General features: G+C 34.1%; 1 protein-coding gene across 9 annotated transcripts in view; it reads left to right on the top strand.

Annotated features, from left to right (window-relative positions):
• Window positions 1-18,749, top strand: part of GULP1 (GULP PTB domain containing engulfment adaptor 1) — a 277,575-nt gene that overhangs the window by 232,353 nt on the left and 26,473 nt on the right. For 4 of the 9 annotated variants that reach the window (XR_005530887.1, XM_039246557.1, XM_039246559.1 and 1 more), the window contains 3 exons: window positions 11,110-11,337; window positions 12,972-13,110; window positions 16,346-16,440. Coding sequence is in view for 8 of the 9 variants with exons in the window: in XM_039246557.1 (XP_039102488.1) it covers window positions 11,110-11,337; window positions 12,972-13,110; window positions 16,346-16,440 (462 nt within the window). In the remaining variant the exon portion in view is untranslated. Of the gene's footprint in view, window positions 1-11,109; window positions 11,338-12,971; window positions 13,111-16,345; window positions 16,441-18,492; window positions 18,504-18,749 lie in introns of all 9 variants that reach the window. The other 5 variants (XM_039246560.1, XM_039246558.1, XM_039246561.1 and 2 more) reach the window with 3 other exon arrangements.

Here is an 18,749-nt window from a genome sequence, read left to right as displayed (position 1 = left end):
TTTCTTGTACACTCACACTTTTCCATCTTTCTCACTGGAGCAGCTGTCATTTCCACTGCGTGGCATATACGTATGGTAGTGGGGCTGTTACAGCCAAGATAAGAGAGCTTGGGAGTGAGGTTCCTATGTACCTTCGTGTGTACAATGAGGCTGTCTTTATTTTAATAGTCCTTCCTGTTTTTTCTCTTCACCACTACCACTGTTTGCTTCTCATTAAGATTATGATTTTTTTTTTCTTGCCTCCCTGGTCCCAAGGAATAGAGCATCAACTTATACTCCTTCATTGGAGTTTGTTCCCAAACATTGGTCCCAAAATGGAGTAACACCATTTTGTATCTTGTTGAATGTCTTACTATTAAGTCATCCTGGAAAACAAACTGGGAGTATAAACATAAATGAAAGGAAGTTACCTTTTCAAGCAGTCTTAACATTGGCTTGTTCCGGGAATTCACTGCATATGAGTAGTAGCTTTACTTTAGTTTTTATGTTTGCAAAGGAATAAAATAAGATCCTTTACCATTTTGGATACAAACCCAAAGCTTGCTCACCTTTTACACTCTGTCTCTAGACACAACTAAGACATCATGTTCAGAGGCAGGTGGATTTGGGAGGAGCAGAGGAGTCTGGGGCATGTTGATGTACCATGAAACAGCACTCCCTTCTTTTATTTCCTGAAAGCAGGCACTGCCCTAGACTACTCCTCGGGCAACCTAGGAGTAAGGTAGGTCAGGATGGGGGTTATGCATGTGCATTGGTGATCTGACATGGTCACCAAATCAGCTTCAGAAATGGCAGGGGTCAGGAGGAATGAAGACATGACACTTGTATCAGTTCCTGTGATCCTCTGGCTGAGATAGCTATCACAAGCCGTGACCGTGACAGTTGGCATGTAAATGAAACACACAGACTGTCTGTATGTTCATTTATTCATCAATTCTATTTGGTAGAGTCAGTTATATTAAAACAATAACATGATTCAAATAGCCAGTTATTAAAAAGGATTAGCCAGGGGTGCCTGGATGGCTGTTGTTGAGCATCTGGCTCTTGATTTTGACTCAAGTCATGATCTCACAGTTGTGAGATTGAGCACCAAGTTGGGCTCTGTGCTGAGTGTGGAGCCTGCTTAAGATTCTCTCTCCCTCTTCCTCTACCCTCTCCTGCTTGCCTGTGTGTGCTCTGTGTGCACTGTCTCTCTCTCAAAATAAATAAATAAACTAAAAAAAAAAAGATTAGCTCTCTAGGAGCTGTCATTTAATAACTATTACAAGCCTTGTGTTCATCTCCATACTTAATGTGTCTCAGTAGAATGCTTCAGAGACTATAACTAAAAGGTTGAATTTCAAAAAGAGATAAAATTTTCTCTAAACCACTTTTTTGCACTTAAAACACAAAATTATTGCTTCAATGATCATTATGTAAATAACTCAAATTCTAATTTTGCAATTATATTCTTTTGTCATAGCAGTATGTATTTTCTCTTTATTTTAACTTGAAAAACTTACTTGTCCTATAATTTTTCAGTTTCTAAACGCTTATTATTAGTTTTGAAATTGCCATTATACTGAAAGATATATATCTTCTTTAAGATAAAAAAATAAAAATTATTTAACTTTTAAAGGAGGAAGAATGAACATTTTTAAATTGCTACATGATATTTTATGCCTGAAAATTTTTGGAGAGATTATGAACAAATATTTTTGTCTTTCCTTTTCAATTTTAGTTATGTAACTGAAGTAAACTAATATAACACCAAATGCTGTATTTATTTTACATTTCTTAAAACCATCTTCCAATTTTCTGATACTAAAAATGAGCTGAATTAGGAGCACTTGGGTGGCTCAGTTGGTTAAGCATCTAACTTTTGATCTCAGCTCAGGTCATGATCTCACAGTTCATTAGTTTGAGCTCTGCTTTAGGTTCTGGGCTTACAGTATGGAGCCTGCTTGGAATTCTCTCTCCCTCTTTGGCATTCTGTCTTTCTATCTTTCCCTAAAAATAAATAAACTTTAAAAAATGAACAGAATTCAATTATCTATAGTTATTTAGATGAAATGTTGCCATGCTTATTAATATCCACTGTTAAGGTTTGTTGATGATTCTATTAAAATTGAATTTGAAAAACAATGAAAATTGTAAATAAAATATAAATTTAAAGTATCGGTAACTCTTGTTTAATAGCTTGTAATGGGTCTATGGAAAAGCGAATTTCTAAGTTACAACTCTCTTATGAAATGTGGCCATCAGTTTTATAGGACACAGCCGGGACACAAAGCACCTCATAGAGTGCCATCATGTGTTGCAAAGTTAATGCACAGTAAATGCCTATGAGGCTTATAACTCTGGAAACAAACTTTGTTTATTACCTTTGCTCTCAAAGGACTGAAGGATAGAATGCTCCAAAATTGCTAAAGTTCTCAGCAGTTTGTTTAAAGAATTAGAGGCAGCGATTAATACATGAATTGAAGAAGTGCTGAAATGAATTATGAATCCCATTATGCACCTCAAAATTATAATATAGATGGGCTTGGTGTATAAAATTAATTTGGCATCAGATTCTCCGTAACTTTCAGTGTGATGTGGTGAGAAGAAGCCCCAAGACAGATGATTCTACTCAAATAACTAGCCCAAGACAGGTCTTGATCCTACTGGGAGCCAAATTTTCTGAAGTCACACAGAAGTCACTCTTTTGCCATATAAAACACTAATTCAGAAATGGTTCTCTATACATGATTTAACACTATAATTTGGTTCATAAAAATAAGCATATAAAACAACAATTTCCTGAAATATCAAGATTTGCAAGCCAAACACAATATAGTCCACATCAAGCAAGTATTGATCAAAGTACAGTAAAAGGTTTATCTCTAATCTTAGCTTTAAAAATGTCTCTTTGGGAATAAGGAGAGAAGAGAACAAAAGTAGGAATGGAATTATTGGGAGGGGGTGGGGTGATATTAAAAGTAATGTAGAAAATGAAAATAATGGAAATCCCTGGCATGGATGCTGTTATTATCAGTGTGTGATCAAATAGCAGATAAAGTCAATGATGGGAACCATAAGAAAAATAAGAAACATTTTTGGTAAAATTTGATTAGATAACTAAAAGATCACAAGCTGTTTTTCCTAGGAATAAGTCTAAAGTTATAGTTGAATTTCTTTAACACAGAACAGTGGTTCAAAGGAATCAGATCTTCTCATCAGAAAATCCAGTTTTAGAGGTGTTGAATCTTTTATTCTGTATTAAATCATAAATTAAAAATGTGAGGTCCTGTTGAGTAGAAGACTGACAACCTTTGTACTTTAAGGAATTGCTTGGGGCTCCTGGGTGGCTTAGTTGGTTAAGCTTCTGACTTTCGCTTGGGTCATGATCTCGCGGTTCGTGGGTTCGAGCCCTGTGTCGGGCTCTGTTCTGACTGCCAGCTCAGAGCCTGGAGCCTGTTTCAGATTCTGTGTCTCCCTCTCTCTCTGACCCTCCCCTGCTCATGCTGTCTCTCTCTCTCTCCTAGAAATAAATAAAACATTAAAAAAAAATTTTAAAAAAAAGGAATTGCTGTGTGGATGGAATATAGATACATTTCTCTCCACTCCCCCAAAGACACCCTAAGGAAGGGTTGCTATTCCTTAGGTGATGGCTAGCCATTCATGTATGTGTTATACATCAGTGTGAATTGGTTACACTGATGTGTTTTAAAGATATAAACTAAGTCATTTTAGGTTTAAACTTTTATTGAAAATTTTCAGGCATTCTATAAAGTCCTTTCAAGCTTTCATTGTGTAAATTGTAGTTTTGTTTGTATTTTCCCTAGTCCCACCGAGTCATCCCTCCTTTTATGAAATAGTATCTTTCATGACATGTCTTATGTATGACAATGCATATCATTTTGATTTTTGTTTTCTCCCATTTACTAATTGCACAATTATATAGAGTTGTGATCCGTTATGGCAGCTTGTAAAATATTTATTGAATATCTAATATAGTCATATGATATTTTAGGCTATTGGGTTTTAGTAGTATATGAATTTCAGCTGTTAAGAAATTTGTATCCCACAGGGGAAAGAGAGGAAGATGGATAATCAACCCATAGATAAATGAATAAATAAATATAAAATTTCAAATTTGATGTATGCTACAAATAAAATAAAATAGAGCAGAATAGGAGAGAGTAGTGGGGACTGTTTCATTTTTAAAAAGTTTCTTAATGTTATTTATTTTTGAGAGAGAGAGAGCAGGGGAGAGGCAGAGAGAAAGGAAGACACAGAGTCTGAAGCAGGCTCCAGGCTCTGAGCTGTCAGCACAGAGCCCAATGTGAGGCTTGAACTCACAAATCCTGAGATCATGACCTGAGCCAAAGTCGGATACTTAACTGACTGAGTCACCCAAGCACCCTGGGTGGGGACTGTTTTAGAGAGCGTGATCATGGAAAGCCCTCTCTGGGAAGGTAGCGTTCGAATTGAGACCTGAATGATAAAAAGTTAGTCAATCAAAGGGATAGAAACAGTAACAAGACCTTTGTGCCTGAAACATAGTGACCAAGAGCCAAAAACAGTTGGAGATGACTTTGCAGAGAGAGTCAAGGGCTAGATTTTATAGGGCCCTGTAGGTTTTATTTTGTTATTTTTTTTTCCTAATTACGCTGAGAAGGTATTTGTAGGTTTTAAGCAGGGGATTTGGGGATCATCTGGCTAACCTATACACCGTGGTCTATAAAAAGGCCAAAATGAGGTTCCAAAAATTTTCTAGGAGGCTATTTTGGTAGCCTAGGAGAGGGAGAAGAGTAAATTAGTCTAGAATTCTATCATTTCAGATGGTGTATGTAACTTGATACATTTGGGAAGTAGAGCTATCAGGATTTACTGATGGAGTATTTGGGGGCTGTAGAATAAAAGAGGGGTCGAAATTGTCCTGTAGGGTTTTATCCTGAGCATCTGGGTAGTGGTACCAGTTTTCAAAATAGACATGGCTTGAGGTGCATAAAAAAGAATATTTTACCTTTCCTTATGTTAGTTCTGCCTATTGGACAGCCACCTGGAGATGCTTATGGAATTCAAGAAGGAGATCTGAGCTCAATATTTTTTGCCCAATATTAAAATTAAAAGACATTTCTAACTACAAACCAATGAATATCTTCAATATATATCCAAACCCCTTTTTTACTTAATGCCAATTTCTCATATGCATGATGAAGAACGACACCTACTTTTAACTTTCTCATGTATAAATTGTCTTACTATTTTTTAACTTGTTCTTGACAAATGCAATGCTTACATGTCTCCTAAACACCACTCCGTTGTTCAATCATAAGTTCCTTTTCTAAGGCAAATGAAATAGCCTTTGATAGTACCCATATTGCATACCTCTGTATCACACTGAAATTGTGGAAATCTTTTCATTGGTTTTAGAAATTGGGTCCTTATTTTATACAGTCATTTAGATACACTGAGAAATTTCCGTTACTTGACTGTGCTGTTTGCTTTTTGCTGTGTTCTAGTGGTTTGGCAATAGATTAGAGGTTGGGTTTCCACCATTTGGTACTAATTATCTAGGAACAATCTGATTTCCATTTATTACATTCACATGGCAGTGCTGCCTGTATTTATATCAGGAAAAAAAAAAAAGGTTTATTCTGCCCTCCTAGCCTCGTGAATGCCCCCAGAAGATTGTTCCATTATAAAATGTGGGTATAGCAAGTTCAATCAAATTGTTCCTCTTGATTCTTGTGTCTGGATGCTTACATTTTACTTTTCTGGCTATAGATGCTTTTAACCAAATCGGACCCTTGCCAGGAAGTTAAATGAATACAATTGTAGTCGTTAGAAGTACTGGACTTTCTATTGCTGAGTAAAATAAATGTCTCCCTTTCAATTAAACCAAGTATTTGTTACTGGATAAAATTCTACCTTTACATAATCAACTGTGTGGCCACTGATTAGACTTGATAGGACAATTATAACCTAAAATGTGTATTTCATTGTGGGTAAACAAAACTGCCTATTTATCTTCATCCAGCGTTCTCTTGACTATTATTGAAGTCAAGATGGGCAAGAGCAGATTGTGAAAACTCTCAGTTACACAACAAGCCAAATGTGAATCTTTAAACAAAAGCATAAATTTTAAACATGACATTGATTCAAGAACATTTGTTGCCCACAAAAAATGATTACTGGTTCATGGCTTCATTTTCATAATTGTTACTTGCACAAAACATGATTCTAAAGAAGTAAACTGTATCTAATGGGAAGAAAAATATATTCCATTCCAGCTCTAACCATGAGTACCTGATCAAATCATTTAATTTCTTGTTTCAGTTTTCCTTTTTGGGATATGCAGACAATCATATCCATATAACTTGTGACATTCTTGTAAGAACAAGTTAGATAATAGGTCTTACAAGTAAGTAACCAATACACCCAAACTGTGAATCTAGAAATCTGAAAAAAAAAAAAAAAAAAAAGTACATTCATGATGCTTTTAAACCATGGCATACCTGGGTGGCTCAGTTGGTTAAGCATCCAACTTTAGCTCAGGTCATGATCTCGTCGTTCATGAGTTCAAGCCTCACATCAGGCTCTGTACTGACAGCGCAGAGCTTGAGCCTGCTTCAGATTCTATGTCTCCCTCTCTCTCTGTCCCTCTCCCATTAGCACTCTGTCTCTCTTATTCATCAATGTTTACTGAATAAACATTAAAAAAATTAAAACTTAAAGTGATATTAAAAATATGTCATAATAGTGAATTTTGAAAGTGTGAATCTTCATGGCAGTATAGAAAGATTTGCTAGAATATTATGCATCACAATTGTATTTCCTCATCTTTAGTGTTATTTATAATCTACCAGTGTTTCAACTAGAAAAATTTAGATATCATCCTTTAAATATAAATTTAAATATTTACTTTGTAAATTTAATTCTAATATTTGTAAATTTAATAATTCTAAGTGATGTTAAATCATATTTTAATATTAAAGGTGTTTTACATTTTAAAAGGATATTTGGATATTTATATTATCAAAACAATTAACAGCCTAAAATAAAATTTTGATACCATTCTTTTTTTTTAAATTTTGTATTTTAGAGAGAGAGAGAGAGAGAGTGCACAAGTAGGGGAGAGGCATAGAGGGAAAGAGAGAATCACATGAAGGCTCCATGCTCAGCACAGAGCCTGACATGGGGTTCCATCCCATGACCCTGGGATCATGATCCAAGCCAAAATCAAGATTCAGATGCTCAACCAACTGAGCCACCCAGGTGCCCTGATTTTGATATCATTCTAATATTTCTGTAGATATTACCACAGAATTGTTTAATGTAATTTTTTCTTGTTTAACTGTATTTAACATTTACTGAGAGTTCAAAGCCTTCTATGACACTTCATCATTGCTGTCATATTTAAACAAGGCTAAGATTGAAATATTCATCATGGCCTAAATGCACCAAGCCACTGCTTACTGAAAGAGTAAGCTACAAAACTACAACAATGAATCTCAGATATGGGCACGCATTATTAATAGGCCTTAATAACCTAACCATGTCTGTGCAATTAACATGTAATGGTTGAACATAGAGCTTCTTGTTTCCTTAGCTTAATAATTCAGATCCTGTGCACCTTCATAAAGACCAAAGCACTTGAAATTATGATCATAAGGGACTAGTTAAAGAGTGGTGCCATGAATTTCTGTAAGAGAGTGCAAAAATTTTGGTTTCTAGCCATCTGTCAAAATACTGACAGAAGACCCAAAATAAATATATCAAGCTGTTTTCATCTAAACTATGTATTTAATTTCTTAAATAAATATCCTCAATGAGTTAAAACTGGCAGCTTAAAACATGACTAGCTCCTGACCCCCTAAATTTAGAAACACCACTCAAAATATTTAACAGATGTAATATTTAATTCCTTGACTTGTATCATTTCAAAGTTAGGAATCACAAACTCAAGACGTCAGTGCAGCCCAAGCTGTGACATAAATGTGTAATGGGTATATGGTGGTAGTGATGAATTAGAGAGCATATACCCAACTTAAAATGCATAGCAGTTACTACCAGTCAGTTATTTTCAAGCAAGTCTATGGGCTCACTTTCTAGATTTTCTAACTTCTCAAGAAAAGCTCCAGATTTTAATTTGCAGTCTCTTAATACTACCTGAAAGTAACTGATTAAATGTTTTAAGAGATCTGTTTGACCCAAGCAATAAATACAGTTGACCAAAACTTCATTACTGACGCTAAGTAAACCTGTGATAGTTAGTGGTAGAGTCTTAGATACTACAACTATTGATAGATATCCCAGCTTTACCATTTTGAAAGTGAAAATATCTCTTAATTGGTGTATTTGACAACTTGATTATTTTCACATTATGTAAGTATACATTCTCAGAGTAAGTAGAAGGCATAATATTAACACTATCATAAAACACTAGAGCACTTATAACTTAGGTTATTTTGGCCTTCATTGGTTTTGAGGTAACTGGTTAAGATTTTTTGAACAATCTAAGTCATAAAATAATATAGAGTACCCTCATTTATGTTATAAGCCAGATGATACCAAGAACAGTTTCCACTGAATATCCTATTATGCTTTACTCAACATAAATATTCTTATCAATTTTCAGTTTCAAGTTTAAAAACTGCTCTAATATAAGGGTGCCCAGGTGGTCAGTCATTTAAGTGTTTGACTCTTGATATCAGCTCAGGTCTTAATCTCAGGGTTGTCAGTTCAATCCCTGCATTGGGGTCATGCTGAGTATGAAGCCTATTTAAGGGAAAAAAAAGGTGCTGTAGTATAAATTAGACAATAAATATACTTTGACGGTTTATTATATGTCTGCAACTCTGATGTGTTATATAGCCGTTTAGAAAATACTTCTTTTGTTTATTTATTTATATTTACTTTTTAGAGAGAGCACACACGCATGCATGAGACGGGAAGGCGCAGAGAGGGGGAGAGAGAGAGAGAGAGAGAGACAGAGAGAGAGAGAGAACCTTAAGCAGGCTCCATGCTCAGTGCAGATTCCAATGTAGGGTTTGATTTCACCACCCTGTGATCATGACTTGAGTCTAAGAGTTAGATCATTAATCGACTGAGCCACCCAGATGCCCTGGAAATACTTGTTTTAGATAAAATCTAGAAGAACTTTGCCCACAAGGAGCTTACAGTTGTCACTTAAAGTAAATGGTGATCACCAATCACCAAATTCTACAGTAAACTATGTAGATTATAAAATAGATTTTTAAATTATAATATATATATATATATATGCATACATGTATACATATCTACAGATAGATTGCTATGGAGGTCAATAGGGAAAACAATGCATATACAACACTGTATGCATATTAATAGAATGATGAATTATATAACTCAAACCATCAGAGATTTGCTTCCACACTGAACCCTTCAACTTAGATCTCTCACTTTACACTGCCTGATTTTCTCCTCTGCCTTGAGAAATGTGTGAAGAAGTGATTCCCAACTTCAAAACTTCCTTCAAATTTGCGGGTTTCCCTAACTATAATTTTGGTTATAATTCACTATGAAATTATCAAAAGCCATGTTTGTGTGGGCTACCTGAAATTCCGTGTTAAAACAATCTCTGAAGTGTGACCTGTAGCTGAGGAGTCTAGCTCCAGGCCCAGTCCTGGCAGCCCAGTCACAGGCAACTACAAAGGCTTCACCTGGCAAGTTTCACGGGGGTGAAGCTGCCCTCCCGACACCAGATTTAGTGCACAGTATGGAGGAGTTGCAGTCAAGGACTCTGCCCCCTCAACCTCTGCCAGCCATGCTCTTACACATACTGCATTCCTAGCCCAGGTGCCTGCATTCAGAGCCCTTCTTATTGGAGGCCCTTGGCCATGGCCTTCTCATAAAGCGTCTGTCAAGACCATCTTATGAGGGCCTTGAAGACCCCTTTCTCCACAATGATTCAGAATTCAGTTCTTTTCTACTCCTAGCCCTTCCTCCTTTTCTTTCCCTGTCTTGCCCCCTCCCCTCAAAATAACAGCAACAAAAATAACAACAAGGACGCCAACACCAAGTCAGCAAGACCTTTAGTTCAGGGCTCCCTCAACAGAGAGACAATGCTTTGCTTTTGCACTAATACTTCTGACCTTCATCCAGTTCCATTTCCTGGCGGAGGGGGGGGGGGCGGGACGGGACCTTGATGAGGCCAGCATCTTCTTTCTGGCCTCTTGCTTATACGACAGCAATAAGTGAATAATAAAGGCTTAATTATTACTTTCATTTTGGCTTGTTGTTTTCATTGACCACTCTGACGTCTGGCAGCTCAGTTGTTTCTAGCTCAGCTTTTGACAGTAGCTTTCCATACTGTAATGGAAATAACTAATAAAAGCCATCCAAAAACTGATGTGCAGACCCAATACAGCGTACCGCTTACTGATTATCTAATTATTTATTATTAATTCAGGATTGCCCATTCCTGAGAAATCTTGCCATTTGGAACTCACTACCCATAGGAAAGTGGTGTTGACTGCAGTCAGGTTGTTTTGAATTTAGGCTCTGCTTCTTATCTCATATAGGAATAAATCACAAAGAATACATGGGCCTTAATTCCCATATCTTTATTACAATAAGGATTACTAATTACATTAGTAATTATATTACTAATGCTTATATCTCAAAAGAGTGTTTTGAGTATTAAATTTAAAATGATTGTTGAAACCCTTTTTGAAAATTCTACAAAGTCATTACTTTTTGCTAGACATTCCTACTTCAGTAAATGTTTTTTTCTTCTTATTTTGCTTCCTTTTCCCATATCATTACACAAAAGCTCTAATCGAAATAAGTCATAAAACTTTCCTCTTTATTGTCTTCCTCTCAGATTCTAGTCTTGCAATATTTTATTTAAATATCTAAAAATGTAATATTTCAGTGAAAAATAGTCAAATTAAACATTTCTGAATCTGAGGACGATTGCAATAGAAAATTATACACAATTTTTTATTCAATTTTTTAAATTTTTAGCAAAGTTATTTTGAAATTACCCCTTTCACAAAATATCATTTTACAAATAAATTTTCATATATACTTTTTCCTTTTTCCTCCATGTCTTCTTTCTTCTCCTTAGTGTATTTCTCTGTCATTCCTTTACAGCTGCTGCACAGAGTGTCTGATCATGAGCAACATGGGTTTCAGAGATGCTCATCCTCTTTCTGGCGTAGTAGTGATGATGATTCACCTTCCTGTCTCAATATTTCTTCCATTACTGTCACTCCTGTCAACTCGCCTGATTCCAGACTGTCATTGGGACTGTTAATACCACCACCTTCTAAATGTGGTCATCCCAAGCCAATCAGTGAGAGCAGCATCCCAAGACCTCATGTAATTTGCTAAGCACAAAAGCCTTTTTTATTATCCCACACATGTTTTTTAAAGTCTACTAAAATGTGCCATTTATGTTGTAATGAAAAAAGAATCAGGTATGTCCAGAGTCCATGTGATGTGACCTGATGACTTTGTGTGCCATTCATTTTTACTTCCTTTTACCTGATATCAGAGTTTCAAGTAAAGAGTGGTGATTGTGTCCATATTCACAGAGAGACAAAATAGGACAGGTAATTTCAAAGGACCCACTGATATAGTAACTGGGAAGTCAGGTCATCAGTGATATTGGTAAAAGCAGTTTCAGCTACATTTGGTAAAAAAGAGCTAAGTCTTAACTGATATGAGTTAGTACCTCTTCCGAGGAGCTTAGCCTTGGGGGAAAGAGTAAGAGAGATGAGAGGCTAGAGAGTAAAGAGAGACAGAGTAAAGACAATTCTGATTGGTTTGCTTTGTTTTTAACAACAGTCAAGATTTGAGTATCTTTATATCCTGAGAAAGAGGAGAGAGAGGGAAGCCAGGGCAGATAGAAGGATGGGTTCATTAGGAAAACTCTTCCTGAGCAGGAGGAAAGAGCTGAGGGATAAAGTTGCCTCAAAGTCTTTGAACAGTGTTTGTGACTGATAAAGTGAGCAAGGTATTAAAGAAAAGGAGATGACAGCAATTTTTCTGCATGAAAAAAATGTGCTAATGACCATATTAACTGAATAGCATATCTGTTACTCTGTACAATCAAACTTATTTTTCCTCCATTGCCTTCATTATCTGTGAATCAGAAAAATAAATGTATTCTGAAGAGTCTAATTTTACTAAGAAACATTCTAAGTAATCTCTGTTCATGTTCTTTAAGGAAAAACAAGTTTTTATTCTCCTCCAAAATAGGAAGTCTCTTTCTTTTATAGATTGTGTGTGCCTTTGTGTGTGTGTATTTTTCCCCTGAATGGCAGAGTGATGATTGTTTCATTCTTACCTTACATCCTGGCCCAGATTGGCCAGATAATTTAATAATTTGGGTGGTATTTTTACTGATTATTAATTTAATTCACAAGATAGCAATTTATCATAGAAAACTATGAACTCTTAACCAAGAATAAAAGGCACTGCAGTAAGTATAATAGTTAGCTGTTATTGTAGTTATACATACAAATTAAAACATACTTTAAAAAAATTTTTAAAGTTATCATTTGAATGGTAATATATAAGAAGATGCATTGTTTATGTTCAGTTATCTCTGTTTAAAACATAATCTTATGCTAAATCTATTATTAAAATCATGTTTTTATATAGTTTCTAATATTTCCAATCCTCTGATAAACATGGCAATTATTTCTAGATATATAGAAAACTCCAGTATCTTTTATATCTATCTAGAATAGTTTGTCACCATTTTTGCCATCATCTTTGAGATCATGGTTGCAGAAATTTTCCGTTGCTTTCTTGCCAATAAGCATTTGGTGTGTCTGGTTAAATCATATGAGATTGCCAACATTTAACTATTTTTGTTCTATAAAATGGCAAGTTCGTCTGATTCAGCTGAATTTGTTGTTCTTTACATATGTTTTATATGCACATGAAATAGCACTGTAATGTGTCTCCCTGAAATACTGCCTTAATTCGTATTATTTTCACTGCAGGCGGGCAGTGTGACTCCTAAGTCACCCTCCACTGACATCTTCGATATGATACCATTTTCTCCAATATCACACCCGTCTTCAACACCTACTCGCAACGGCACACGGCCACCTCCAATACCTAGTAGATCTACTGAAATTAGTAAGCTTTCTAAAGAAATCAATATTCTTTGCTATATTTGTGTACATTGTAAATGTTTAATAAACACTATGGAAAATTATATATCTTAGGCTCACTAAAAGTGTTTATTACCAAAGAATTATGTTAGATGTGCCAAATCAGTTCATCATATTCTACTTTATATTTCAGAGTATGCTACTAAAAACAGCAGTATTGCATTGGAAACAATTTTTTGAAAAATGAGATGGGGTTATATATATCATAATGCAAAATATTAAATTACATTTTTGTTGTATTTGGAGTTAGACTTTTAATGTTTTAATTTAATGATTAAAAACAACTCTGGTGGTAATTGTTTTAATATTTTCAACACGTTTAATAGAGTTCAGTTTAAATTGTTTGTTATCATAGAGTATATGGACACTCTTAGTTAAAGAAATATGTAAATATATGGGTTGTTCATATGAATTGTTTGTTTATTACCCCTATATAAGGATTTTTTACATGATATCTAACATACTGTACATGCATTGCTTTACTGATTTACTTTCTATACATTTGGAAGGGACATTATAGTCTCTTATTGAATTAGAAAGCATCTAACAGATGCTCATTTTCAATGTCTTGATTGTATTTTGATCTGCACCATGTCACAGAAACTTAAAGAATATTCCCCAACATCCATGATCAGTCATTGCATCTGAAGGAAACAGAAGAAAAGAGAGCTCTGCATCTTCTGGTTTATTGCATCCTCTCTAGTTCACATTAAGACATTTTCAATATAACTCTGAAGTTTTGGCTTAGGGCTTAAAGTATGTCGGGGCCTTTAATTTATTTGTTTCTCATTGTGGAACTTACCCAAGTATACTACACACGTTAAGTTTTCAATAAATTTTAGCGAATATCATCAAAAACTTTAAAAATCAGTTTACAAAAATATGTCAACCTTGTACATAAATTGAAACATAAATTTAAATTCCTGTGAATATGTTTTGTGCCAATGCAGAATATTTTTTCAGAGAATAATCCATAATATACATGTCATAGTGTGTTTTTAGCAAATGTTGCCAATATCCTGATATCATAATGGGGTATTTTTTGTCCTTGTGAGTGTCCCACATCTCTTCCTTTACTGTTTTTGACTTCTTTGATTTCAACATTGATTTACTCACTCAGTTATTTAGTCCATTGGGCATTTGTTTAACACATATGATAGACATGGGTTGCAATATGGAATTTGAAATACAAATTAGCCATTGATCTCCAAAAGAGGGTTTTAATGCAAGTCAAAATATAAATTGAAGAAGAGCAATAGATTTGAAAGTACTTAGAAGGAATAGTCTATCAGGATGGTGATTGAGAATTCAAAATAATTATGATTCAAGATTTTAGACCAAATGTTGTTAACAGGAAAAATTAGAAATGGAGAAGGGGGAAAATGTGTTCCATTTTAGACATTGATAAGTTTGATCTGCTTTTGGAAAATCTAGACAGAGATGCTCAAATGGTTTTAAAAAACTGAAGTAACACCTTGCTCTATTTTTTAATGTCTAATGATCTTGAGTGCCAAAAATTGACTAAATACAATGATAGATAGATAGATAGATAGATAGATAGATAGAGAATTCTAGATACCCCTATACCATATCTATCTATCTTTATAGCAAATGCTACTGGAAAAATGGCACCGACAGATTTGATACAGAGTTGCCACAAACCTTTTAATTTGTAACACACACATACATACACACACACAATTTGTGAAGCACTATAAAACAAAGCACAATAACTTGAGATATGCCTGTAATGAAAATCTCTAATCCCCCTGGTCAACTCGACTTCATTTTCATTAATTCATTTCTTTCCACAAACGTCTTTATGTGTAAAAGCATTGTTGGACGTGCTTATGGTGTGGGGGTAACCAAGGCACTCCTCCAAAGAGAAGTTCCTCTCTTCTTCAAGTTCTGGTTTATTTCCTAAGTAACATCAGACTGAGGAAAATAAATAACATCAATAATCACACCATAAATATAAGGTGATTATATATATAATATAATACCCATATATAATACCTATATGTCACATATAAGATGTCAATGAATTTCCATTTGTTTAGGACAGTTCTGGTTTATCCCTTTTGTCTCGGTGAAACTGTTGGAAGCATTCCTTTTATCTTAAAACTTAAGTGTCTTTATTTGGATGATAAAGTAAATATCCCTCTTACTCATATAATATTTACCAGCACCAGGAAATTATAAAAATATTTTACTTATGAATCTGAAAAAAAAGTTATAGCTAGAAAAGCAAGAGTCTGTCATAATGAGGGTTAGATATTAACTTAGAGGATATGTAGAAGAAAGAGCATAAATATTATTTCTTACATAGGATGAATTTTGAGAATATAGGTTTTTTTACAAATAAAAGCTTAATACATTATAAATTCCCATGTACCTATATAATTTTTTAAAAGTTGTGTCAATTAAGGCTGCATTAGAATAATTCAGAGGAAAGATTTTCATAACTTAAAAAGTTTTAAGAGATATAATGGGCCATAATTTTATACATTATAAACATCAATTTTAACTTAGATACTTCCTTAGTTATTAAAAAATGCATACTTTAGAATTTATGTACAGAGAGCTACTTGATATTTCATTATTGGTAATTTTTAAAGGAAATCTGTTTCTAGGATAGGAGACATTTTTAAAGAACCTGTCCATTCTGTTTATTTAAGGAGGTGATACGATTTCATAGTACATGAGACAATGTGCCTTAAATTTTTTCTGAATAAATGTGAAATTAAGGTATCACGAGCTATGAGTAAACTACTTACCAACTGCTCAGTCCCACATATTGCTTCACTATTGTGTTACAAGGGCATCCGTAAGGAGTAGAGAAGTCTCAAAAAGTGATTCATTATTATAATTTAAGTTGCTTCAGTAAAATGTAGGTATTGTAATATAGTAATTATCAAATATTTGGTGAATTTAATATTGAGAAGTCTTAATTAAAGACACAGAAACCTCTCTGGATAATAATTCTCTGTAACCAGTTTTTAATACTGTCATAAAATGGATCTTTGCTTCTTTGTTAGCGTTTAACTAGTCTAAGCTCAGGGAAGCCCAGTATAAAGTGTTTGTGGATAGGAGCTCATTTGCTCATGTGGGTAGTTCTTTACATAATCTTGCTTTGAAGCCTAACTCACTCAACTCACTTTCTGCCATTTCATTTACTAAATTATTTTCTCTCCTTTTAGAACGGGACTTGTTTGGAGCAGAACCTTTTGACCCATTTAACTGTGGAGCAGGGGATTTCCCTCCAGATATTCAATCAAAATTAGATGAGATGCAGGTGACTGTTTTAAGAGATTGGCTTATAAATGGTTTATTTCTTTTTAATATGAGACACAGAGAATGTTATATATCAAAACTACCCTTTCCTTGAATTATTATCACTATGCAAACTTACTTGAAACAATTACTTTAAGATAACAATATATATTTAGTCCTAAAAATATACCTACAGATGCTAAGTATAAGGTTTTATTTGTTTTGTTTTGTTTTTAATAGTGCAGTTTACGGTGGCAATCAGATGGTTCTTTTTTTTATACAAAATTGCATGGATTCTAATGGTTCATTACTTTGAAATCCAAAAATAGCAGGGTCATTGTACTAGATTTATAAGATTTCAACTCAGTTTTTAATATTATAAATTTCAAAATGTGCATGGTAGATGAAGTAAAATCTTTGTGAGAGTAAAATCTGTCTCTTTTAAAAGAAGCATTGTAGTTATGGCTCATAACTTCTGGGCTCTTATTGAAAAAGCAGGCACCCATTGACAACTTTTTCAGGAATGTAGTCCAATTGGGTTTTCATTTCTCTCTCCCTCTTTTATTTTTCAATTCTGAATTGTACTGAAAGTTTGAAGGTGTTGATTTTAAAAGCTTTATACAGTGGACTATGATTAATAAATAGTCTTAAAAGCACCATGCAAAAGTCTTCTCTTTATATTTTACCTTAACATTTTGGTGGTTATTATGTCCTATTTTTTTAAATATTTATTTATCATTGAGAGACAGAAAGAGACAGATCATGATCATGGGAAGGGCAGAAAGAGGGGGAGATACAGAATTTGAAGCAGGCTCCAGGTTCTGAGATGTCAGCATAGAGCCTGACGCCGGGCTCAAACTTACAAACCATCAGATCATAATCGGAGCCGAAGTTGGATGCTCAACTGACTGAGCCACCGAGGTGCCCCTATTATATCCTTTTTTTTTTTTTTATTGAAAAGACTTTGTATATGGTAGAATGTAGGCAAAGACCAATTATATAAAGCTGATTGAGAAGAAGCAGTGAGTGAAGAGAAGGGGTTGTTGTCATTTATAGGCAATGCATTCTCTATGCTTCATTTCCTGGACAAAAAAAATAATGATAGATTCTGATCAACTAACACTAGTGAAACACTCCTTTCTAGAAAGATAATATAAATATCCTTCCACTCATTTTGGACTACAGCTATGAAGCACTAGGTATTAGGGGAATTTCCTTATTGTTCTAGAAATAATAATGCCTGCTTCTTAAAAGTTGAATTATTTAACATATGCCTTGAGATTTTCAAAGCATATGTTAAAACAGCATTTCTCAAGTTGGGTGATTCATAATTTCCTTTTACATGAAAAAATTATTTTAAATTCTTTATATTGACTTAAACTGTTATTTCTTAAATACTTACCAGAAAAGTTATACATACATAAGTAATTCTTATAGCTCCTATACAACTATTAATTCAAAAATTATAAATTAAATAATAGCAAATTTAACCACCTAATAAAATTTGAATTAAGAACTTCAACAATATGGATGATGTTATTTGGCTAAAACTAAAACAACTGGTATCAAACTTCTGTTGATTTCAGCATGTATCCTGCTTGATGGTACAATTTCTCTCCCTCTTTTCTATATTTCAAATACTATGAAACTTTATTCAAATAGTGCATGATTACTTAGCAAGAATACTTTATTTCGTATGAAATCAATTCCTCTCCATTTTCAATAGTTTTACCAATTAGGTTTGTGCTACTTGGGACTAATGCTTTTATTAGAACGAACACAAACATGGGTACAGTGGTGTTTGTTCCCAAGCATTAAAGTCATAAAGAGTACTTGTCTATTAATGTTTTTTAATTACACAAAACTGAAAAAAACTCTATAGATTTTTCAAAATAAGCCTACATCTCCAGATTTTTGTAGGAACTAACTTTGAGAGACACTATATTGGAATGATTTAGTGACGTGTTAGTTAAATAATGTTAAGCTATAGTATTTTGCTCTGGTTTTTGTTTTTTGCCATTTCTAATATTTTCTTAATGTCTTTTTTATTCTTTTCTGCTTTCATGGTGGTTAGCGCCAGAGATGGTTGGTATATTATTTTCATAATAATTTTAAACAACTTACACCTCCTTAAAGCTAAAACCTTAATATTTGCATGCTCTACTTTTATAATAAATATTCAAACAGCAGTTTCATATGGATGTCTCTGATTCTTAGTTGTGTTTAAAGAGGTTTCATAACCCATATTCTACAGTTATTTTGTCAGTGATATAGTCATTATTGCATTGTCTACCTCATTGCTTGTCTATTTTCTTTTTCTTTTTTTTCCTT

Source organism: Hyaena hyaena, unplaced genomic scaffold, assembly GCF_003009895.1.
Source record: "Hyaena hyaena isolate Hyena2069 unplaced genomic scaffold, ASM300989v1 scaffold_283, whole genome shotgun sequence".
NCBI lineage: Eukaryota > Metazoa > Chordata > Mammalia > Carnivora > Hyaenidae > Hyaena > Hyaena hyaena.
Note: the sequence above shows the minus strand (reverse complement) of the source record. Positions and strands in the feature narration are given on the sequence as shown.